Source organism: Fragaria vesca, linkage group LG2, assembly GCF_000184155.1.
Source record: "Fragaria vesca subsp. vesca linkage group LG2, FraVesHawaii_1.0, whole genome shotgun sequence".
In the NCBI taxonomy this organism is placed as follows: Eukaryota; Viridiplantae; Streptophyta; class Magnoliopsida; order Rosales; family Rosaceae; genus Fragaria; species Fragaria vesca.
In genome coordinates this window covers 18,105,087-18,129,457 of record NC_020492.1, presented here as the reverse complement: position 1 = coordinate 18,129,457, position 24,371 = coordinate 18,105,087, and the positions used below count along the sequence as shown (strand labels likewise).

General features: G+C 37.8%; 3 protein-coding genes across 3 annotated transcripts in view; 2 read left to right on the top strand and 1 right to left on the bottom strand.

Annotated features, from left to right (window-relative positions):
- Positions 1–3,544: 3,544 nt before the first annotated feature.
- On the bottom strand, positions 3,545–5,030 carry LOC101308829 (60S ribosomal protein L22-2-like). The gene is made up of 3 exons (XM_004290749.1): positions 4,949–5,030; positions 4,618–4,855; positions 3,545–4,047 (listed from the first exon to the last, which is right to left on the bottom strand). The coding sequence occupies exons 2-3, from the start codon at positions 4,845–4,847 to the stop codon at positions 3,903–3,905; spliced, it is 375 nt and encodes a 124-aa protein (XP_004290797.1). The 5' UTR covers positions 4,848–4,855; positions 4,949–5,030; the 3' UTR covers positions 3,545–3,902.
- Positions 5,031–20,130: 15,100 nt separating this feature from the next.
- Positions 20,131–21,355, top strand: LOC101308532 (outer envelope pore protein 16-4, chloroplastic-like). The gene is made up of 6 exons (XM_004290748.1): positions 20,131–20,311; positions 20,405–20,456; positions 20,539–20,570; positions 20,650–20,683; positions 20,760–20,827; positions 21,065–21,355. The coding sequence occupies exons 1-6, from the start codon at positions 20,192–20,194 to the stop codon at positions 21,209–21,211; spliced, it is 453 nt and encodes a 150-aa protein (XP_004290796.1). The 5' UTR covers positions 20,131–20,191; the 3' UTR covers positions 21,212–21,355.
- Positions 21,356–23,819: 2,464 nt separating this feature from the next.
- Positions 23,820–24,371, top strand: part of LOC101313960 (monoglyceride lipase-like) — a 3,386-nt gene continuing 2,834 nt past the window's right edge. Inside the window, exon 1 of the mRNA XM_004292613.1 lies at positions 23,820–23,850. Within this exon, the coding sequence (XP_004292661.1) occupies positions 23,820–23,850 (31 nt within the window). The remainder of the gene's footprint in view (positions 23,851–24,371) is intronic.

Here is a 24,371-nt window from a genome sequence, read left to right as displayed (position 1 = left end):
TAAGTTTTTGGCCAATTTTCTGTCAAAGTCTCTGTGTTATTTTTTTTTCTCACAAAGTCTGTTTAAACTGAGAATAAGAATCAAATTCAAAACCAGAGTGGCTTCCAAACACTAAATGCGCAGCTCAGTCTGCACAGGCATTAGTAATGTAGATCTGCACCTGCTAGTAGCCTAGTGCTAGTAGAAACGTCAATTAGTAACACATTAAGATAGAACCTAAAGGAGAAAGCCTGCCTGAGCGACTCCATGAACATTATAACTCTTGTTTCTGCTTTGGTGCAACTTACCAAAGGAAGTACTGTAATGGTTTCAGCTGCCACCCTTAAATATATTACAGTATACACTCTTTGGCATAATCAATGTCAGCATAATAAAGTAGCTTATCAGAAGGACAAGGACGTTTGGTTTGAGTTTGAACTAGCATGTTGTATACAAAAAGGGGTTGGGAACTGGGGTAGATATGCAAAACATAAAGGGTGAAATCAATGTTGGGCTTTCCCAGCACTATAAAGCATCCCTCTATCTTCAGATACACACACACACAAAGTCATTACTCTGAGCTTAGAAATTCAGTCCTACAGGTTGTCATTCCTCATCTCCTTTTCCATTTCCTCTCAATCTCTATCGAGCTCCATGGTTATGGTGCTTGATAGAGATTGAGTAGGATTTGGAGAAGGTTGAGGAGGAGTGTCAACATTTAGGACTAGCTCCAACTCCGCTCCCTATCCGATTTGATTTATTCATATTTTGAACTTTAGCATGTGTTTGCAGATTTTTCATCAAACAAGTGAAGAGTATATTGCAGGTATCAAGGACCAAATCAAGATCTTTCCTGCAGTTTGCATTGCTTTTCTTGACAAGGTTGGTCCAATTTTGTTTTGTTAATATGTATTTTTTTTTTTTTTTTTTTGTTCCAAGTTTTAAAAGCTTCAGGCTTGTTGATTCATTATATTTGTGTTAGGGTTGAAGAAAATGTCTAGTTTTGAAGCTCTCTTCATGATCTCTACAGAGTTGCAGTGGAGTCCTGTGTTGTTTTACACAAGAGCCCAAAACAAATGATCTTGGAGTGAGTAGTTTGTCAAGAGCAAGTAAGGATGATCAAAGTAATCTGAGATATATAGAAGGATTAACTGATTAAGTAGAATATTAAACAAGAAATTAGAAATCTTCCGAGCATAATATAACCTTTTTATCTTTGTTAAATATTTGGATGCAAACTAATGATGAAGAAGACAATAGCAAGTTCATATCATCAAATCAATGAAGCCTGGCTGCCAACTGAGAAAACACCAGTTCTACTGCTTGGTGGTCCATGCAAACGATGGCTTTAGCTACACTGATAAGTCACAGTAAATTGTCAATGCATATACATCTATTTTTTGACTGCAGAGGTGAGATTTATGGACTGTGAGAGAGTCAGAGGAGAGGGTAAGTGAACACTGCTATTTCTATCTTGTAAAGGGTGAACTGGTCTTGTAGTCTCCCTAATCAGGCTACTTCCACCTATGGTTCTTGTGTCTGTGAAAGATAATGAGATGATCAAAATCCAAGTCTCAGTACAAAGACTCCGGGAGAAGCTTATAACTCCATAGCAGGATAAAGGTTGATAGATAAAACAGAAAACACGACGACACGGCCTAGAGCTAAGCTTAACGAAGAGTTGCCCAAGAGGAGGTTGATTTCTCAGTCTTCCTCCAGCAATGTCGAAGTAGGTCTATTCGTGCACATTATGGTTGAATACAATCATCGGAAGCCAATCACTGACATTGTGCTTCTTCAAGTACTTCTTGGTCCATTACATTAAAAGCATAATTAGTATGATCAAGATGGGTGGTGATTGCTTAGTGTATGGTACATAGGGTTATTTGTTTTGTTGTTTAACTTGTTGCACATGAATTCAAGGGGGCCTTTGAGAAACAAGATTGCGAATTTGGAAAGCATGAAGCAAGCAATACCCATGATCTATCACACTTTTGGAGGAGTCTAATTTAATTTGGGAAGGCAAGTGCTAGAACATGGAAAACTCTTATAGAACACGCTTGTGTATGCTACTATGCTGTATATTCACTATATTGTAGAGCTAGTAAAACATACACACACGATCATAGCACTTCCCAAAAACAAAAAAGTGATTGTGGTGTGAGGACTCAGCACGTTGAGGAAAGGTTATTATCTTGATATGAGAATCCAAATCTTCACAATTCACGGTTGCTACCCATCTTTATCAAGTGGGGGACCCTTCTAAGGTAGGGATGTGTTTAGAGTGATAAACCAAGACAACCAAACTTCATCGGACCAAGCTTCCCACACATCAATCACTTTAATGCCCTACTTAGTTACAAGCCCCGCTACAAGGCTCGGCAATAATAACACAAATATCAGCTTATATAAACACCAGAACAAAACAATTTCTTTACGGTGTGGGATTTCTGAAACTATAATTGGGCTGAGATCAATAGATCAGTATTGGTAGTTGGGTACTACTGGCAGCCCAATAGACGAAGATGATAAAGAGATCATAGCGGGCAAACCAAACAATCTCCTGAAAGCCACAATCAGTCAGTTTCAATGATGATGAACATAACGAATTGAATTCATCGTTTGCAGCAGTAATGAATGCTCATCAAAATATCTCCATCGCTCTCTCATGGCTGAGGACTCGACCTGTAAGAGCATCTCTCATGGTAGGCCAAATTTAACCTATAAAATAAGAATATTCTATGGAATCTTTTTTTAGCTTATCATAGTCTCCCACCGTAAGCTAAATTCTTAACCAAACTTAATCAAATTTATAGCCTTTTGGCTTTAAAAAACACTCCCACCATAAGCTAAATCTAAAGGTAAAGTCACTTATTTTTCTTTTCTCATATATTTGTTTAAATCAATAATTACTCATAAAAAAAATATTATATAAATATATTCGATATGGAGCTCATATGAAAAATCTCATCGAGATCTTCGCAATGATTGTGAGTAACGAATTTTTAATTTTGATGATAGTGTAAATTAAAAAGAGAAATGTAAAGTTGAATAAAATAACATTTAATTTTAGCTTACAAACTTCATAAGTCAAATTTGGCTTACCAAATAACTCAAGCCAAATTTTTTATCTTGAAAAATGTAATTTAGCTTATGGTGGGAGTAAACATAAGTTAAATTTAGCTTTTTAGCCTATGATAAGAGATGGTCTAACATAGGAAAAGAACGGGGCTTTTTTCTTGGCGACTCTGGTTTGTCTCTGTTCGGTTCGAGATAACAAAGACACGTGTTAAGAGTAAAAATAACCAGAAGTTCAATTCACGTACATTGAAGCATCCACTAAGACGGGATCTTGAGGTATATTGGTTAAACCAGAATTGACATTAATAGGTTGTCTCTTGTCTGTCCTCCGGTTTTAATAGGGCAAAGTTCATACAATCTTCTCGTAGTTACGCAGTCAAAAACCATCCTTACGAGGGAACATAGATATTATTACATCCTGGTCTCAGCAGGAATTTAATCTAAAATCAAAACATCAATATTGGACATTCTCAAGTCCAATGAACTCCAAGTTCTTTCGTCAAAATCTACGGCCGCATTTGGTTTCGGATGTAAACAAACAAGCCCTTCGACCATAATCAGGGTAGGATTTGCAAAATGAGATGCATTATTTGCACCGAGTGATGAAAATATCAAATTATCAACAAATTGAACTCATAAACATAACCTTCAGAGCAATATGCATTGCACCAACCAGAAAGACAATGTGATAATCAAAAACTGAATCTCAGTACAAAATACTCTTGAGGATAAACTTAATTTCAAAGTCATGCCCAAATAAAAGTCTATCAAGCCAGGGAAAAACACGATAAGTTCTAGAACTAAGCTTAATGGATATTGCCTCAAAATAGGAAGCTGATTTCTCAGTCTTCTTCCTCGCCCTCGTTGTCTGCAATGTTGAAGTATCTCAATTCATACACATTGCGGTCCTTGTTCGATGCAATCACACGGAGCCAATCCCTCACATTGTGCTTCTTCAGGTACTTCTTGGTCAAGTACTTGAGATACCTGACATATCAAGTAGCAGAACAATGTTATATACATTGACAAAACAGAGCTCCGGACAGGACCACATCTCCAACAGAAATCAAAACGGCCAAAGATACAAGGATCACACACATTGCACACTAAACTTCTGCAACTTATGTTCATGTAAACAGAATTATGAATGATCCACAAAATCAGTACAGTAAAGCCTAAACTCCAAACCAAAGCCCCCTTCTTTATGCTCAATCAAACAATATGAGCCAAAGAGATAGAGAGGTACACTGATGACAATATTTTCTAACACGTGATGCGATTCAAACATTGATGTCAAATGAAAACATAGCGACCGCATAAGCTAAAACAGCATTCTTGACAGTAACAACCCGCAACCTTTGCTACGAAAGTTTATAACTTTAATTCTAAGCTGAACAGTTTGATTTCACAGTTAGTGTTACGGCGTAAACAATGACCAAAACCAAATCAATTTCCACACGAAACAGCTAAAGAACCTAACCATATCCAAATACAGGACAAAACTGATACTACCAGATCTGTAAAAACTAGACGATAAGCGAAGCAAAAAGCAAGTACCTCTTGGAGAAGGTGGAGTCAGAAGTGACGGTGATCTTGTTCTTCTCACGAGTGACGGAAACAGAGTCACCGAGAGCACCGGCCTTGCCGCCGACCTTGATTCGCTCCTGGAGGAACTTCTCCAGTGAGGCGATGTCCATGATCTTATCCTCCACCGGCTTCCCGCAGTCAATCACGAACGAAGCTCCCTTCTTCTTGCCCTTGGCTCCCGAAACAGCTAGGCGGCTCATTTTCGCTTCTGCGATTCAACACAGTAATCAACCAATCAGATCTCAAAGCTGAAACCCTAGAAACTCAGAGAGAGAGAAAGAGTTGGGGCTGTGCTGCTTACCTTTGGGTTTTTGGCTAGAGAGCTTCGGCTGCGTTTCGTCTCCTCTGCTAGCTATTTAGGGTTTTCTACTGCCCCCAGCAACAATAATAACATGCTAGGGTTTGGGGTTCCCGGTTTTTATCCTTTTATGGGCCTCAATTGATGGGTTTGGGCTAAAAGAAAAATAAGAGCCCATGGTGAGGACTGAGAAGCATAGTGATAGACTGCTCTTTCTCTGCCTCACCATCTTTTCTTCAATTTGCATGGATCTCGATACAAAAGTACAATAGTGTTTTCAGTCTTGACAATAAGACATGCCCAATCTGCCAAAACACTCTCCAAGTGCGTACTTGCTTTTAGTATAATCACGCTTGTTCGCTCTCTTTCTTGCTAGCTTACTTGCTTGTATTGCCAATAACGACCCCATTGGACAAGGTTTATGCTACAATGTGCATAGCGGTTGACACCCTAGGGTTATGTGGTAGCAACCAGTGGCGAATCCAGGATAATATTCTTATCCGGGCTAATAGTTACACACACAAAACAAAAATTTAACTAATTTTAAAGACGTGAGAAATTTTGTTTAACAACTTAATTTTAGGGTTACCAAAATGACATCATTTTAGTATACGAATGTTTTTTTTAGAATGTCTCAAACAAAATAAGAGTAGTTACGATTAACAAAAGAGTTCAAGTCATTGGTATTGGTGTTATAGAGTTATAGGTGCGAGGGATTTGGTGGCAGAAAGTTTTTTTGGGGGAGTGATGGGAGGTGGGGGTGGTTCTCAAGGTTGAAAATTTGGGGGCTTTTTAAATGTTTGAGAGAGGGAGGAGTGGTGAGTGGACATTGATGAAGAGTTTGGGAGTCTAATATTTTAACTGACAAAGTGATTGGCTGGTGTTGAATTGAAAGTGCAGCAGTGTTACTATAATACTCGCTGGTTTTCTCTTCAACTAGTTTTTTTTTTAAGAGTTGAGATCTCACCTAGGCGTAAGCCCAGGTGAGCCTGGGGCTGGATCCACCAGTGGTAGCAACATACATGCTATGCCAAGGAAGCATGTAACTTTTCTTGCACAGCTTTTGTTCAAGTAATTGTATGGTCTATCAAAGCAAGCTTATTTAGCCTTGTTGTGATTAACTTAATCTCGCTTGATACTACCATAAATCCAATATTATGTTTTAATTATTATTAGATAACGTATTTCACTTCTAATATGTTTTAATTATTCAATAACAAATAGATTGTTGAACGTAAGGATTAAATATCCTCGAAGAAATTTCTGTTTTTAACAAGTACTGATATTAAGAGAAATTTTATTCACACATCTCTATTTACTTAATACACATTCTCTTAAATTTTTTGCCATATTTTACCCCATATTTCCTCATTTACCTTTCCTCTTGTTTCTTTCTACTGCAAATATTTCCTCCCTATTCTCCTTTCCTCATTTCCTGACGACAACAAAGCTAGTTTCTTATTTCTCTTTCTGATAAACCAAATATAGATTAGAGAACTAATTAATTAGTTAAAACAAAGATGATGTGATTGTGATGAAACACAAAAAGGATCCAGTTTTTGAAAAATGGGAACAAGATTGTTGCCTTTGTGACTAACGATGGTTGTTTGAATTATATTAAAGAGAATGACAAGGTGTTGATTGTTGGTTAATTTGAATGTAAGGGTCATGTACTCATGTTGTTGGTACTCTCAAGGTTAATTTCAAGGCTTTGAAGGTCTTGGTTGTATTATTTTTGGTCATGTTCAAGCTAAGAGAAGAAAGAGAAGCCAAGATCGTAATTGATGATCTTGACAAAATTGTATTCCTGGGATTTGAGACATTGTAACCCTCAGCCATGTTGATCATTTGTGTATAAACCAATTTCAAATTATGAGGGATAAATCATAATTGTTTTATGATCTACTGCAGAGAGTTTTCTTTTTTATTTATTATGAGGGTTAAATCAGTAATTAAAAATTTTACCAAAAAGTGGTATGTGTATTTAGAAATTTGAGATGTGTTGCGGGATAAATAAACTGAGAGAGAGAAATTAGGGAAAATATCGTTGTTATTTCATTCATAGAATAAGCCTCTATATATAGAGGATACAATACATAAGGAAAGTACATATATTCCTATTACAATATGATATCGAATCCTATATTGATTCTATTTTGACTAAGGCACACACAATAAATCATATTTCCTTAAACACTCCCTCTTGTGCCGTGTCAAAGTAATATGATACATTCAGATGCATTCCATGTTGCCTCATTAAAAACCTTGCCAAGTAACAATAAAACCTCATGGGCAAAAATAACCTTGGTCGAATGAACAAAAAGAGTACAATGCATAATTCACATTTGAAATTCATATGTATGTGCCAGACTCCCCCTGATGTCTGCACCTCCCCCTGATTCTTACAATCATGGGAGCTTTAGATAAATTAAGCATACCAATGCTTTAGGCATGTATTTCAAATGTGATCTTAGGCAGTGATCTAGTAAAAAGATATGCTATATTATCCTCATATCTAACTTGTTTCACTTTGATCACGAGGAAAACTCATTCTTTGCTGATCACGTACATGATATATACTTGGTGTTGTCGCTTTTGGTAAAACATTGCTTCATATGTTGAATGCAAGCATCATTAACCTCATAAAAGTATGTAGGTTCATATGTGGTAAACATTAAACCATTTGCTCTTAGAATATGTGTAATTATCGGCTTCAACCATATACACTCACGAACAATTTCGTGTAGAGCAATCATATAGACATCATTCAAAGATATAGCGACAAAACTCTGTTTAGTTCACCAAGATATCACGTTGTTTCCCAATACATAGCTCACATGGAAACAACCTTTATTTGGGTTAAAGAGATACTCAATATCAGCAAATCACACCAAAACATCACAAGTATTTGGTAGAATGAGTAGAAGGCTGCCCAAGAACTCAAAACAAGAGTTTGCGTCGAAAATCAGATTCACGCGTGGCATGACATTCGTATACTAAATCAGTCATAACTTCCTGCTCAAAATAGATATGGATGAACCGTAAAACATTCTGGAAACTACACATCCGTAGCTTTCCAACCATATATTACTCATAATCAGATTCGTCCTGAGCTGATCACAGAGCTCTGTCGAAGTTGACTGATCTGTAAAAACAGATTTTCTGATTTTGCCTTTAATGCGTTTTTCTTTACGCATGGCTTGCGGCAATGGCTATGTGATGCAATCCATCATGCCATATACTCTCTTCTCTTTATAGGGATAAAATAAGCCCAAAAATATCATGAGTATCCGAAGATTATTTTTATGCCAATCCATAGGCAACGCGTGGGCGCATAGCTGAATCTAGCTAACAAGTTCATAATATGGATGAGATGTCGTGTCTTGTATATCTTTTCTCGGTACAATTATGCGCTTAATGTACTTATATTAGGCATTCAGCCTCTAAAACGTGTTCGCCATCATCCCTTGGACGAAACGTATCCCTTTAAGGGTCAAGACTACGAACGATCATGGGAATTGTTATAGGCCTCACTTTATCATCATTAGAGTGCCTTAATATCTCATAATATAAGCCGATTGATGGACAATACCATCATTATGGTGCTCGAGTTCTAGTTCGAGACAAAACCATATATTCCCAAGATCTTTTATCTCAATTCGGATTTCAAATCCATAGCGGTATCTCTTAGTTCATCAACAGTCAATTAGAATTCATGTCATCGACATAAACCGCAATAATGAAAATCCAGAACTTGTCCTTTTTAATAAACACGCATGGGCATAATTCATCATATCCCTTCCCAATCAAGTTGTCACTTAGGGAACTTTTCAACCTTATTGTAAACGTGCTCCGTGGTCTAGAGCCACTTGATTTGGGTAAATGAAGTTCATCTTAGACTTTCATGTATATCTCTTAACTAAGATCCCCATAGAGATATTGTGACCACATTCATAAGCTGCATGTCAAGTTTTTCGGAAACTACCAAACTGACAAGGTAGTGGAGTGCAATGACATCCATTACGAGAAAATATGTCTTCTCGTAGTCGATCCCATGGCAATATGACAAGCCTTGCGCCATGAGGCGAGTCTACTAATCATGCTTTGTAACAAAGACTTATTTAATTGATAGGCTTTACACTTGGTGGTGTTGGCATCACCAACCCAAATACCCTTCTTGCAATTAAGCCTAGATCGCTTTTTTCCTTTTAGGCCAATATTAACTACGTTTGCATTTTTGCAACGAATTAAGGTTCGGTATCTCAATATCCCACGTCTGCATGTACACTAGTGTAATTTATAGCTTGTAGAGATCTCTATATTTCAAGAATTGGTTCTAACATTGAGGCGTCCCCCAATGGTAACCATAATCCATAAATATTCACATGAGACGGATTTGAGTATCAATGATCAACGGATCAAGTTGTGCCAAGCTCGCTCACTCCTTTGGGCGAGTATTCATTGAACCTATAAGGCCTCCTTTTGCTTGGGGAGCCATGGCCTGTGACACCATTATGCCACATTATGGCGTCACTATGCCACCATCCATGGTGACAGCGTCGACACCAAATTCATTAGGTGGCGCCATGTCCTCTTGATAGGACATCAATCCTTACAGACATGTTTGCAGCATGTATATTATGATCTCGCCACTTTAACAATATTAGATAACGCATCAGGCATCAAATCTGTTACGTTATGAAGATCAATTATTCTACGCACTTTAATATTGTGCGGTTTTGAGGATCATGATGAGACAAAGTGGGGATAAATCACGACAATTTCCTGTCGTTATCTTTGAACTTTCTTGTTCTTATCTCCCCCTAACGACGGGAAGATTGTCTCATCAAAGTGACATTCCGCAAATATGGCGGTAAAAAGATTGTCTGTCAAGGTTTCAACAAAGCGGACTATAGTTAGAGACTTATATCCAACATAAATACTTATTCATGTCTAAGAACCTATCATAGTGTGCTGTGGCTGCACAATTTTGGCACATAAATGCGTAAGTCACTAGCTTTAACGCATAAATAGGTTAAGTGATGATGGTTCGTAGATGAATTAGTATAGCTGCATGCAATCGCATAACCCAAGCGGAAAAATTGGTGTGCATTACCAAAATTTAAGCTACCATCGTAGTCATTTAATATTGAATATCCGCGAGACCATTTGGGTTGTGCACGGGAATATTATACTCAATATTAATCCCAATAATGTGTAATAATCATCGAAATCTTCGATATAAACTCTCTAGCATTATCAAGTCTACTTGACTGAATGGGATGATATGGGTAGTGAGCCCAATATATAATTTGTGCTAGAAGTTATAAGCAGCATATATAACTAGTAGACGATAGTGCGACACGTGACCAGCGTGTATGCACGTCAACCAACACCATAAAATATCAAATATGTCCGCAAGTTGGTTGAATATGTCTACAGAATCCCCTTGGATTCAATGTAATTTAGAACATTATGAGAATATATGTGTCTTTTGCATAGGATGATCTCAATCCTAATTTTCCAAAGAAATAGGCTTTATGAATTGAGTGATTAATTGGCTTTCAGAAGTAACCATACCAATGAAGATTTTGGTTTAGCCATAAAGTCGTAATTAACTTGAGAAACATAATAGGGAACGATTACACCAATATATGCATCAAAAATGTCCCAAAGCCGCCTAGGGGGAGCGGCAGCATTTTTATGCAAGTAGCAATATGCCTCTTGAACCATATTCTTTTGGTTCTTGCTTCTTTTCACTCAAAATAATAGATGTCCATGTGATATTTTTATTTTCAATATACGGATCATCATTCCATGATCATGACGTCTTAATTTGTCATGTCAAAGCCTATATGTGTCATAATCCCAAAATCATCTCATATGATGTTGTTGGATTCAGCAATTATAATAGTGGTTACAAATTAACCCACTAATGACACATAATCTTCTCTAATACTCGTGTACATCCGTAGTCATTAGAGGTAATGCAAAGGAACTCATGTACATTCTCTCTTATGCGTTTCCACATGATAATCGTTGGCAATATATCATTTATTGCTGATAAGGGTTCGAATAGCTCTTGGAGCATAAAGAGATTCAATGATAATAATCATAGTGCCATAAAGACAAAAAATTGATTCTATCGCTTTTTTTTTTAATTGTGATGATGCAATCATCTGAGTCACAAATGGATTATAAGACATTATTCCACAAATAATTACCTACTTTTAGATATTGTGTGGGTAGTCATACTATCGACTTTAAATATTCGATCTCTCCAAATAACATACTGATGAGGAAGTATAAAGTGTAGAGAAAGAGAGATAGCAAGAGAGTCATCATCTTATTCATTGATAGGAGCCCTTTATATAGGGAATTACACAATACCAATATGGTAAGGATATGAATACATAGATCTAGTCTAACTACATATCCTATTGGCATAAGGCCAAGGTACACATAAAGAATATCTAGAAAGATACAGAATATCCTAGAACACTCCCCCTTGTGCCGCGCGCTGATATATCGATGGTGCTGATCTGTTGCCTCGTCAAAAACCTCGTCAAATCACAAAAACCCTGTGGGAGAAGAACTGAACCTTGATCGTAGGAGAAAAAGAGTACAACGCACCCTTCACATTTGATAGTGATATGTATATATGTGCTAGACTCCCCCTGAAGTTTGCACCTCCCCCTGATCTTTACATCAATCATAGGGCTCTTCCTGATTCTTACTAATCACGGAAATTTCAACAACTTAGCATGTCAATGCTCTTTAACATGTCTTTAAATGTGGCATTGGACAATGATTAACTAAATCATGCCGTATTGTCCTCAAATGATCTTTTACACTTAGATCTTGAGGAGAAGGCCGCTTGTAAACTCAAAACATAAGTTCGTGCAGGAAATCAGATTTCCGTGCAGCATGACCTTCAGTTACTAGAACAGTCGTAACTTCCTCTAGGAAATACATATGAACGAACCGTAAACGGTTTTGGAAACTAGACTCATTTAGCTTTCCAACCGTATATTACACAGGTTCTGGTTCGTCAGGAGCTATTCACAAAGTCCCTTCGAAGTTGACTGTTTTGCCAAAATCAGATTCTCGGACAGATTAGTCATACTTTACGAAAACGGCCATAACTCACTCAATATGATAGGTATGAACAAATGGTTGGTGTCCCTGGAAAGTAGACACATAGATATTTCCAATGGTACCAGTTTCACCATTTTCCAGTGAGTGAGGTTTCTTGTAGGTCCCGTGGAGCTTGACCTACGAAACTTGGCAGATTCTGATTTCGCTATTGATGTGTCTTTCTTATGTAGGAATAGAATAAGCCTCAACCTTTCATACCATTAAGTATTGAAAAAGGAGTTACTGCCATTACATTGACGTTGCGTGGGCGCATAGCTACACTTAGCTTTACAACTTTTCGTAGCGAATGAGATGTCAAGTCTTTCGTATTGTGTTGAATACATTGATGCGTCTTATTATACTTAGATGGGAACTCCATCTCTGAACACATATTTGTCATCTTGCTTTAGGCAAAACAACGGATCTCTCTTTAGAGTAAAGACTTTAACTAATCATGGGAGTATATGTAGGCCTCACTTTCGTTAGAGCGCCTAAGCCGATTGATGAAAAATCATCATCAATACAGTCATCGAGTGTCTTATCGAGACCGTGTCTTCCCAAGATCTTTTTCTTCGGATGTTGATACATATTGGCATCTCTTAATCCATCAAGAGTCCATGTAAATCCGGAATGAACACGCAAATGCATAATTCATCATATCCCTTCCAAATCAAGTAGAGTCCATGTGCATTTCAATACATTTAGCAAACGCATGCTCGTGTGGTTTAGAGCCACTTGATTCGGATGAATGAAGTCCGTTTAAGACCTTCATGTATATCCCTGATCCCATAGAAATGTTATTATGACCACATTCATAGGCTGCATGTTCAGTTATTCGGAAACTACCAAACTGACAAAGTAGTGGAGTTCAATGACATCCATTACGAGAGCATATCTCATCGTAGTCGATCTCAGTGCGTGTTCGTGAGAGACCCGCGCCATAAGGTGAGTCTAAGCTCTTGTTCTCACTACGCTATCTAACAAAAGTATAGTTGATAGGGTTTAGCTTGCGGTGTCGGCATCACCTGCCCAAGGACCTATCTCTTTGTTATGCTGGATCACATCTTTCCATTAGGCCAATCAACTAAGTTGATATCCATCAACGAAGGGTGGTTCGATAGTAGACTCATTATCCCATGTGCTCATGTACACTAGTGTAATACTTGTAGAGATCTCTATATGGATTTGATTTGACATTGAGGCGTCCCCCAACGATAATCACAATTCAGACTTCATGAGATGGATTTGAGTATCACTGATCAATAGATCAGGTTGTGCCAAGCTCGCTTTCTTCCTAGTACGAGAAAATATCGAACCTAAGGGCCTCCCTCCTTTTGGGGAGCCACACGGCCTTGTGACACCAATTTTGCCACTATATGGCGTCAATATATCACCATCCATGGTGATGGCGTCAAGACCAACACCTTTTGGTCGAGCCATGTCCTCTTGATAGGACATCAATCCTTGCAGACATATTTGCAGCATGTGATCTCGTTACTTTAACACTTTAAGCATTTGGGATCAAGATGAGACTTAGTGGGGACAAACCACGACAATTCAGGTCATTCCACTTGAACATTTGTGTTCTTATCTCCCCCTAACGGTGGGAATATTGTCTCATCAAAGTGACCATCCGTAATATAGCGGTGAAAGAGATCGCCTGACAAGGTTTCTACATATGCGGATTATAGGTGGAGGTTCACATCCAACCTAAATACTTATTCATCTCAAATGACCCATCATTGTGCGCAGTGGCAGTGCGATTTGGCACCTAGAATAAATATCTAGCTAAGCTCAAGGATTGGAGATCCGTTTCAATCCTGTCGAGCTCAAGGATTACAATTTCGTGTCAATCCTGGTACACAGTCACGAGCTGTAGTACAACAATAGTCAATGATGGTGAGTCGTAGATGAATAGTAAAGCTGCATGCAAATATTGCATATCCCCAAGACGCAATAGAAAGATTGGTGCGCATCAATAATGTTCGAGCGACAAGCTAAAGTTGCTTAGTCGTAGCCTCGATGAGACCGTATTGCATGTGAACATGGGGTACAGGACACTTCAACTTACATCCCGATAAACTTCTTTAAAGAATGGGTAGTGAGCCCGTAGAAGTATAAGCAACATAAACAGTAGATAATAGTGTAACACGTGACCAGTATGCTAACACTTCAACCAACACCATAAAGCATAAAAGGTGTCCGCAAGTTGGTTGTATCTATCTACATAGTTTGATGTAAGAATAGAATGTTCACTTTTGTGTCATTTAGCGTAGGAGGGTCTCACTCCTAATTTAGCTAAAGAATAGGTTTTCAAAACTAGGAATGAGCATTGCAGGGGGTCAATGTGACATCGAGGGAAGGCCGGTGCACCTCAATTGCTTGAGGAATTGACCGGACGACCTCCAAGAAGTTGGAGTCGTGTTTGGGTGACGTCAATGTCCCCCGGGTCACCACCATGCTTCATGGTGATGCTAGATCTCAAATGACTTCGTTTTGAGCGGAAGAATGGATGTCCATGAGAATTTCTCAAAATTTAGACCATTATATCTCTTCCAGGTTGACCAATTTGGTCAAACTAAAGCCTACATGAGTCAGTGTCCCAAATATCATGTTTGGCGACAACATAGGATTCGATATTCGAATCATAGTGACATACAGTCCACTAGATTGACTCATGAATTTCTCCAAGATGCGCTTTAGTCCACATTCATGAGAAGATATACACAAAAGAATTCTTGTTCATTCTCACAATGTGTTTTCAAATGAAAACTATTAGCAGGAATGTCTTTAAAGCTCAATATGGTTCGATTGCCTCTCAATGCATAGAGGGTATCTGTGACATTGATCATGGTGTCATGAGGCATCAAGATTTAAGCTAAACCGTGTCCTTGAATAACCGGTATGGTTCAATCATTGTAGTCACAGAAGATTTACAAAGGCACAAAATCCAAAGATAGTTGCCGGTTCCTTAGAATGTTGTGGATAGTTCCACTATCTGCGAAGCACTCAATGTCTCGATGAGACAGATCTACAAAATGGAGTAGATAAGAGAGTAAATAGTTTCACTTGAACCATTTAGAAGGATTGAACGAAGCTACAAAAAGCTGCAATCCCGAGAGTGCATAAAAATTTCCGCGCAGAATGACCTTTGCTCACTAAAACAGCCATAACTTCTTCGTTAAAATAGATATGGATGAACCGCGAAAAGTTCTGAAAACTAAACTCGTAGAGCTTTCCAATGATATAAAGTTCACTGTCTGGTTCATCCGGAGCTGTTCACAAAGCTCAAACGAAGTTGACTGTCTAGAAGGGACAGATTGCTGTTTTTCGTAGAATTGGCATGTGCAAAGCTGTGAAGCTTGCAGGTGGCATGTAGGCTTTTGCCTTAGCCAAAAGTGACGTGTGTATGATCAAAACCAAGTCCTTTCGGTCGTTCTAAGGTTGTAAACTCCATGACTAGTTAGCAAAAGCTTCTTGATATGAACATAAACTAACTCAGAGGACCTAGAGGATTCGATCATGATGATAATTTTCCGGTTTTTGATAAGTCTTCAACGTCTTTTGCAAGACGGAAATTGGTTTAATAGCGTAGGGGGATCCAAAATCAAAATCTTTCGGTAACTCCAAGTCAGTATGACCAGGCATGTCCGTGGAGGGTCGGTAGTGCAAGGCACACTTGAAACCACTAACTCCTTAATTTCGGACAATTCTAAGACATCACATTGAGCTTGGATGAGCCTAGTTGAACAATTGATGATGGAAAATCCGCTATAGGGTAGAAGACTTAACCGGAAACACGTGGGCAATCCTCTTTGAGGATGCAGTGCCATGAGTCACCTTTAAAAAAATGGACCAAAATCCGCACAATATGCCATGTCTCTAAGGACGATGTAAGAATATACATCTTTTTTGTAAATCAATATGAACCATAAGAGGAGAATAGTTTCACTTCGAAAAAATTCCCAAGGCATTCATTATTGCTAATGTGAGTATATATCGAGGTCTCGAATAAACAAAGGACATCGATACGATGTCTTATTACATATAGCTTGGAAAGAAAATCAATGTCTAGCCAATGACATCAAAGTCAGGGGTAGCTAGAGCTGTTGATTTTTCGTACTTTTTGTATGCATTCATAATTTGAAGGAGCTTGACAATCTTGAACCAGTGATCCGAAGATCCACAACGGTTGCATTGTCATGAGCTGACGTGAGTAGTTTTGACAAAATGGTGTCTAGACCGGGAGTGTCGCTATTAGAGCCGCCGACACCTCCCCCTCTTTTCTAGACATCGGCACGACGTTTTCTACCGTTGCTATGACCCATATTGTTGTCCCCACATTAGGGGATAATCCTAAATAAATTTATCACATTAGCGTATATATACAATTCCCGTATGTATGATCAAAATCAAGTCTCGTTGATAATTCCAAACCAACTTGGAGGACCTAGAGAACTTGATGATGATCGAATCCGCTAAAGGTTATGGATCATGATGCCACAAAAGATCATCGACAATATGTAGTCAATTAAAGTGGTAAGCAATCCACTTGACTAATAACTCAACAAGTAGAGTTATATGGACATTTCAAGAAACGCTGCATGAGTGCATTCCACAGTACTTTGTGGTCATTACTTTTTACACAGATTGCAATTGAATGCTTGTCGATGTGGCGCGTCAAAAACTTTGAGCGTAGGAGATATGAAATCTCGGCATCTAGGCTTGTTAGCCTGGGGGTCAAAATATGTGGTTTAATCTTTTCCAGTGAAAGGTTCCACAGATACCAAGTGAAGATTTGCCTTAGGTATCGAGTACGTCAAAACTCAATGAGCAGAATGTGACGTTGCTCTTGCATACAAAAGCAAGCTGTTATGAGACTCGATAGAGGTCACAAACAATGCTTTTAATGGTTTGTCCTTCGGATTGATCATACACAATCCGGAAAAAGCCGCGAATTGATCAAACACAATTCGAAAAAGGCCTCGGATTGATCAAACACAATCCGGAGAAAGGTCGGGGTTGATCATACACAACCCGGACAAGGAAGCAAGAGTGATCAAACACACTCTTGACCCGCGAATAAAATTCCGGGATTTTTGGTACCTGCACACACAAAATCCGAAGCATAGAATGAAGATGGAGAAGGGAGGAAAGGATTTTATCCTCCCCGAGTTATTGAACTTGAAAAAGTTTAAGGTTTCAAAACATACCTTTCTGGTTTCTTTGGAAGACGAGCAATCTTGAAATCTTTGGTTTCTAGAGGCTGCTGAGAGGAGAAACAACGTTTTGCCTACTTATACTTCGAATTTGGGGCTGAAAATTTGACAGAAGGAGCAGCTCTGGATGGGGAAGCTGCTGTCAAAATTTCAGGTTGATCGGAGCAAGGGAAGGTGGCGAACCGGTGGTCGGTAGCGGCGGCGGTCTGGAATCTTCCGGCGGCCGGTTCGGAGACTTTCCGGCCGGTTCTTAGGGTGAGGCCGGCGGCGTTGGATCCGGGACGGAGAGAGCTTTCTGGGGATATAAAATTTCGGCGGAGGGCAGTCGGAATTTTGGTCGGAAATCGGGAAAAACAAGGCTGCCCGATTTTAGGGTTTGGAAAACAAATGGTAGGCTATTGACTTTAGGGTTAGAACAAAGTGCATGATAACGTGATGAAGTATAAAGTGTAAAAGAGAGATAGCAAGAGAGTCATCATCTTATTCATTGATAGGAGCCCTTTATATAGGAAATTACACAATACCAATATGGTAAGGATATGAATACATAGATCTAGTCTAACTACATATCCTATTGGCATAAGGCCAAGGCACACATAAAGAATATCTAGAAAGATACAGAATATCCTAGAACAACTGACAAATTATAGGAGATCAGTCAACATATGTTCAAGACATATCGTATCGAGTGTAAATATACACAAATAAACAGCATTTTTTTTTTGCTGTTACTATTCACGGTGAACAGTACATTTTTCTCAGTTGACCTTTTTGTTGACTTTTCGTCAGAGTTGACTTTTTCGTCATAGTTGACTATTTCACTTTTTTCGATTCTTTGTCGAAAATATTTTGTCACGCACCCTTTTGACTTATATTGCCACACCATGTGCATTTATGGTGAAATTATTTTGTTTCTTTCGAACCATATATCAGAATAAGGCATGATCACAGCTTTGAATATATATGCCATTGCAATAATAAATTCAAATAAAGCTCAAATCTCATAGAAATATATTCAAGACTTTATTAATATGCCAACGTACATCGAGGTTTTATAATCAAAATCTAATCCAAATAATAAGAATCATGACCAAACGTCATTTATGAATTGAGGCATAGAAGCCTGTACAAGTATTCTTGGAAAATAAATGCTCTAATCAAAATCTGCAACATCAATGTGTTTTTTGCCAGATTTGAAGAATGTAAAAATAAGATTGGCGTCACTGCCATCAACTTCTTCTTCTTCAGCTGCGTGATGAGCCTTTTGCTCTCTTATATATTTATATACTTTATATGGTGTAGCTAATTTAGCACTTGCCTTGCAATACTCAAAATTGATGCTCATTAAATCTATGTCTATAGCATACCTCATCTCCAATAATAAGCGATGTCATGGCTGTGAGGTTTTCTTGATGTCAGTCACCCATAGGTGATATATCCAATATCATTGGATTCGAGATTAGTAAATTCTAGGCATTTTTTCTTTTATTTCTTTTGCCCCTTTTTTTTTCGACATCTTGAGAAACAAGAAGAAGAATTAGTGTCGCAGTCCCAACGACTTCCTCGACATCTAATATTTCCAAGAAATTTGCATTAGACCAAAACCATGATGTTTAAATGGTCCATCTGAGGCTCATGAACTTTTTCATAGCCATAATTCTCTTTTCGATGCTCATAGCATATGAATCCCCACGATTCAATTATTTCTCAAAAGTCCCACGCCATAAGAGGGGTCGGGATGTAGAAGAAGGGAAGTTGGAAAATCCCCGATAAAAACACAATTCTCAGAAAGCAGGAACTTTGATTTAAAGCTTACTTGGTAAAATTTAAGCTTGAAATTCTTATACACGCATGTGCCAAGAATTGTCGCGTGCTTATCGTAACTAATCCGAGATTTCAGATGTTGCTTCGATCTCCAACAATCACCTTTTGCAAGGCAAAGAAACTCTGCCTTCTTAACATAAGATAAAATATATGATTAGCACCTCGTTGATATAAACAGGACTATTATATGTGTGCAATGAAAATTTCAAATAAGGCCACAGTATCATATATATATTCCCTGTCACGGACTCACGAATAATTGATATATATGTGATATTTATATGTAAATATTGATCTAGAAAACTTAGCTTTTCGTGTTCAGAGGCACATCGACCCAATTTCGATCATCTTTTGCCGAAGAAGATCTAGGTCTGGAATTGATCATCTTTGTATGCCATGACGTCTATAATTCTTTTCATTCCTCCACATGTATATATTGTCTTGGTAGAAAGGCCACACGTCATGGCCTCCTGACAATTGTGACTTGGTCGTGAGTCCCAAAGCTTCATAAAACAAAAGCACCTCCACATAATAAACCTCTTTCTTCAATTCGGCCATTGATGGTAATAGAAGGGGTTAGCGCACAGAGAAACCAATTGATCGGCGGCCACTGTTTTGGTTTCTAGGTGACGGACGGCAGAATTTTTTTTTCAGTTTCTAGGGTTACTCAGGGTTAGAGCAAAGTGTCTGATAACGTGTTGCGGGAGAAATAAATTGAAAGAGAGAAATTGGGGAGAATATCGTTGTTATTTCATTCATAGAATAAGCCTTTATACATAGAGGATACAATACATAAGGAAAGTATATATATTCCTATTACAATATGATATCGAATCCTATATTGATTCTACTTTGACTAAGACACACATAATAAATCATATTTCTTAAACAAGATGTAAAATTTCTCTCATATTAATTTTCATACCGGTGAATTTCCAATAATATATATATAAAAGAGCGATTTAGAAATTAAAACATATACAAAGAAACAGAATTATGGTAAATCACAACAAGGTGCATAACATCCAAAATTTACATTCGCCCCTGGACTTGGTTGGGATTGAGAATGAGCGGGTTCGATTCACTGTTGGGAGTTGGTGGCGGAGAGATAAAGGAGGAGGAGCACCCGTATGACGTTGCGCCGTGCTCTTCCCTCGCCGTTTATGCAACCCTCAACGTCGGAGCGGTAACCCAATCCTCTCTCCCCCAACTCATTACTTCCTTCTATTTAGCATTCTGCGTATCCATAACCCTTTGGTTTTACTCCATCTGATTTCAGGCCGGTACCATTTGGGGTTTAAGCTACGCTCCCCAGGATGCTCGTAAATTCGGTAATCTTTTTTTTTTTACTTCTTTGGATTAGAAATAGTAAAACTAGTTCTGACTTTGGTTTGTTTGATCTTGTTAATTCAGGCCTGACTGGAATAAATCGAGCTGGTTTTGTGGTATCCACTCTTTCTTGTATACTTTTGTTGGTGTTATCTCTTAAGTGAACTCTTCAGTAATGCATTTGGTTCTGTACAGGCAAAGCAGGTTGCCAAGTCTACCTTGCAATGTGGTAATTTACCTATGTTTATCTGTTTCTTTTTTTTTCTTTAGCATATATGGATGAGCTGACATTATTGTGTTTACAGCATTGATTGGTGGAGTTTGTGCTGCTACTCACTGTGGAATTAAAAGATATCGGGGAAAGGATGATTGGGTTAGTGACCCTTCTCAAACATTATACACTTCGCATCAGCATTGTTTCCTTTATCATTTTGTGAGTGTGGTTTGAAATTGATTTGATGATCCTCACCATATTCGGAGCACTTGTTAATAAGCCAAGTAAACCAATAGGGAGACTTCTGTGATACAATAGAGAAACGTGATATAGTAAAGGGATTAGATTGATGATGGTCTATTGAGGGATAATGTTTGTTTTGTTTCTTCTCTGTAGGTGAATGGTTTGGTTTCTGGGGTTGTGACAGGGGTAGCCTTTACTGCTGTATCAAGAAACTGGAGACAGCTGATTCCTACAGTTTGTCTCATTTCTGCCTTGAGAATCTCCGTGGACCATCGTAGAAAAGATGTGTGTGCTTCTTGATGGAAGACTAGCAGAGAGGTTGTTCTCTCCCTAAACTTGTGTCCAGATTAGCATTCATGATCAGCAAGTGATCATTGTATGACAATTAAGTTCTTTGTTGTAGTTCTCATTCTCATCACGAAAATAGTAGCTGGAACCAAAGAGATTATATATATATATTTTTTCCGCCTTTTCTGTAAACCAGTTGATTCTAATAGAAAGTAGCCAGACAAATTGTGTAGAAGATTACAAGGTTCACTAATAGTTAAAACCTTTCGTCTGAAATCCCCCTCCATTGTTTGCTATATTCTGGTATGAAACTTAACAGGTGAGCAGCAACTTCACAGTAAACAAAAAGTTCAAAAATAAAAAAAGAGGCAAAAATGCAGAAAAATTGAAGCAGATGCAAACCTCTGTTCATGATTATTCAAAAATCAAAATCAACTTTTAGCTCTACTGTTAAGCAAAGGAGTTGTTGTAGGAAAGTAAGAGCATCTGCTGCATAATTACATGACTTACATTTCATCTCAAATTCAAGTTTGGCCATGTCTCAAAATAAAATTACAGTTTATGAGCATAACTTGGGACATTTTGTGTACCTGAGAGTGTCGGTTCTCCATACCATCCCTATATATTTCTTGACAGGTTCTGTAGTTTTATTTTGATCAACTATTTGTTGCTTTCATGCTGTTTCCAAATTAACTCATTGTCGTGTTACTTCTAGAGTGTTGTTTAAATGATTCTATATGTTCCACTTAGATCCTTGAAGATCTTAGGTTACTTTTAAAGACTACAGTCTTATGTTAGATCTTCTTGGTCACTTGTTCATAGACAATTGCAGATATTTCAATATGTAACACTCTAGTTATCTTGGAAGAAATTCTCAGGGGAATCGACAATAAAGCGAATTGACGTTTAGGTGGATTCTCTTACAACTAGGAACAAGTACAGCTCTTTATGCAGTGTCTTTTAGCATTTGATTTGCCGATTCCATCTACCAGACCAGTTTGAGACTTTATGTCTAAGACATTGTGACATTGTTCTCTGTACTTTCACATTGCATAGCTGTAGTTTCATTTACTTCTTACTTGTGGTCCGCTACTATTGAGAAAGAGAAAGAGAAAGAGGCTGAATACTTCTTGTGGCCACCAGTACAAAGTTTTGTAATAACAGAAACCTTTTCTATTTTTCACATGTTTGTGTAGTTAAATGTAGCATCACCAACCTTGATTTGCAGAGGTTGAGATCTCTCGCTCTTGATTGCTCGAAAGTTGGCCTATCTGTTTCTTCGTAAATCAAGAGCGTACTATCTATGGCATTGATGTTTGTTCACTGCAATTTTAGTTCTTCCATTGTAGAATTTTTACGACTTTGATGTTCATGCAATTTCTTGTCTAGGGGTTAATAAAGTGACGATCTTCTAACTGCTAGAAACCATGAAGAGTCAGTTTCTGTTCTGCTCAAAGAGTGACGAGGGCACGAAATTAAGCTGGCGTATCCGTTTCTATGTATGCCGTCTGTGGCTTCGATGTTCTTTTGTTCGCTGCGAAAATTGCAGTTCCCGTTGCCAATTTCTGATGAATTTGTAACTAGTACGATTGCTTGCTTGAGTTAGAGGTGACGGATCTTCTAACTGCTAAACCTGAACACATTTTCTCCAAATCAAAGCGTCTCAGACATGTATTCTCATGAAGAACCATGAAAAGCTGGTCAAAAATTTAGGTGAAAGTGAAACCCAAATTTAGTGATGCTATTGTTGGTGAGGATGTGGAAGTTGGTTTAGCAAACTGCGAACTGAGGTCCCTGTCTCTTTTACGGTTACCAAACTCTACAGGCTAATAAGAACCGAAAGAAAATTAATTGTTGGACCTTCCCAAATATTCAAGTGGAATATTCAAGTGGTATTGTTGTAGATGCATATTAACTTGCTACGAAGCTAGTGTGTGAAGGGGATTAACTCATTAAAAAAGAGTTGGTGCCCGGTTGGTGAAAAAATAAATTGCAATAATCTAACGTCGGTTATAGATGTGCCCAGGAGTAATGACTTTAAAAACTCCAATTTATAGAATCTATTGCATTATACTCTTTGTCTATACACAAAATTATAAATGATCAAATGATAACATATCGTTCATATTGAACTTGTATAACCATACACTCCCACATCTATATCAGCTGCTTTGTTATATATGATATTACAAAATTATTGTTATGAATACATGATCAGGGTTGTTAATTGACTTGTAATAAAATTATGCTCAATCTAAAAATCAAAAGAGGCCAGATCACCTTAAGTTTTGATTTTTGAACCTAAACTATAACTATTGAAAAATGATCATGCAAATAAAAAAATAAAAAATTATTGAAAAATGATCAATATGAGTTCATTTATTATATCCACAAGTTGGACCAATCTAGTACCTTCTACATTTTTCTGAAGTTATTTTTCTTTAATATATATATATATATATTTTTATAGATATGGTGACTGTGTGAGTTATCATTATGAAGTCGAGAACAAGGTGCAAGTGAACTAAATAACTAATATGCAATATTTGATTAAGTTATCCACATGTCACTATCATGCATAGATACTCACAGTGTTAACAAAATTGAAACCGAAGAAAAAATGGCACATGTGTTTTCAACACAGGAGATGTGTACCCGATGTTGAAGAAGAGTTTCTCATATTATGGACGTTTAATTCAGTCAGATCAAGATTAAAAAACATAGAAAGAAGTTTAAGACCTCCAGCATTTATTCTATCGATTCAAGTGTATCTTAATGCGTGAAATTCGCTCCATCACTCCTCTCTAAAGATGCTTTTCATAAACTTGGGTCGAAACAATATTATTATTTGAACTAAATTTGCAAATGATACGTAACAGAAAATGCCAAATAGTGCTGAGGTGAGCCCATGATGGAGTAGCTGTAGCATTACACATCTATCTATATATATAAGAAGGTCGTGATGATAAGATGAACATATTATAAACGAGAAGGTAATTGGGATCTGTTGAGGTCGCTGGGATGATCAAACAACTAACAATCTGGAACAAGTTTCGTGCTCCCAATTCCTTTCCAAATGCCACGTACCTCTTTCGTTTTCTGACCCTTTCCGTTTAGGAAATATAACACACTCCTAAAACCCAGATAAACACACACCGTCTCTCTCTCTCTC

Coding starts and splice junctions, on each gene's coding strand:
- LOC101308532 (XM_004290748.1), top strand. CDS start 20,192: ATGAGCGGGTTCGATTCACTGTTGGGAGTTGGTGGCGGAGAGATAAAG. Junction 20,457..20,538: donor CCAGGATGCTCGTAAATTCG/GTAATCTTTTTT, acceptor TTGTTAATTCAG/GCCTGACTGGAATAAATCGA. Junction 20,828..21,064: donor ATCGGGGAAAGGATGATTGG/GTTAGTGACCCT, acceptor TCTTCTCTGTAG/GTGAATGGTTTGGTTTCTGG.
- LOC101308829 (XM_004290749.1), bottom strand. CDS start 4,847: ATGAGCCGCCTAGCTGTTTCGGGAGCCAAGGGCAAGAAGAAGGGAGCT. Junction 4,048..4,617: donor GACTCCACCTTCTCCAAGAG/GTACTTGCTTTT, acceptor TTGATATGTCAG/GTATCTCAAGTACTTGACCA.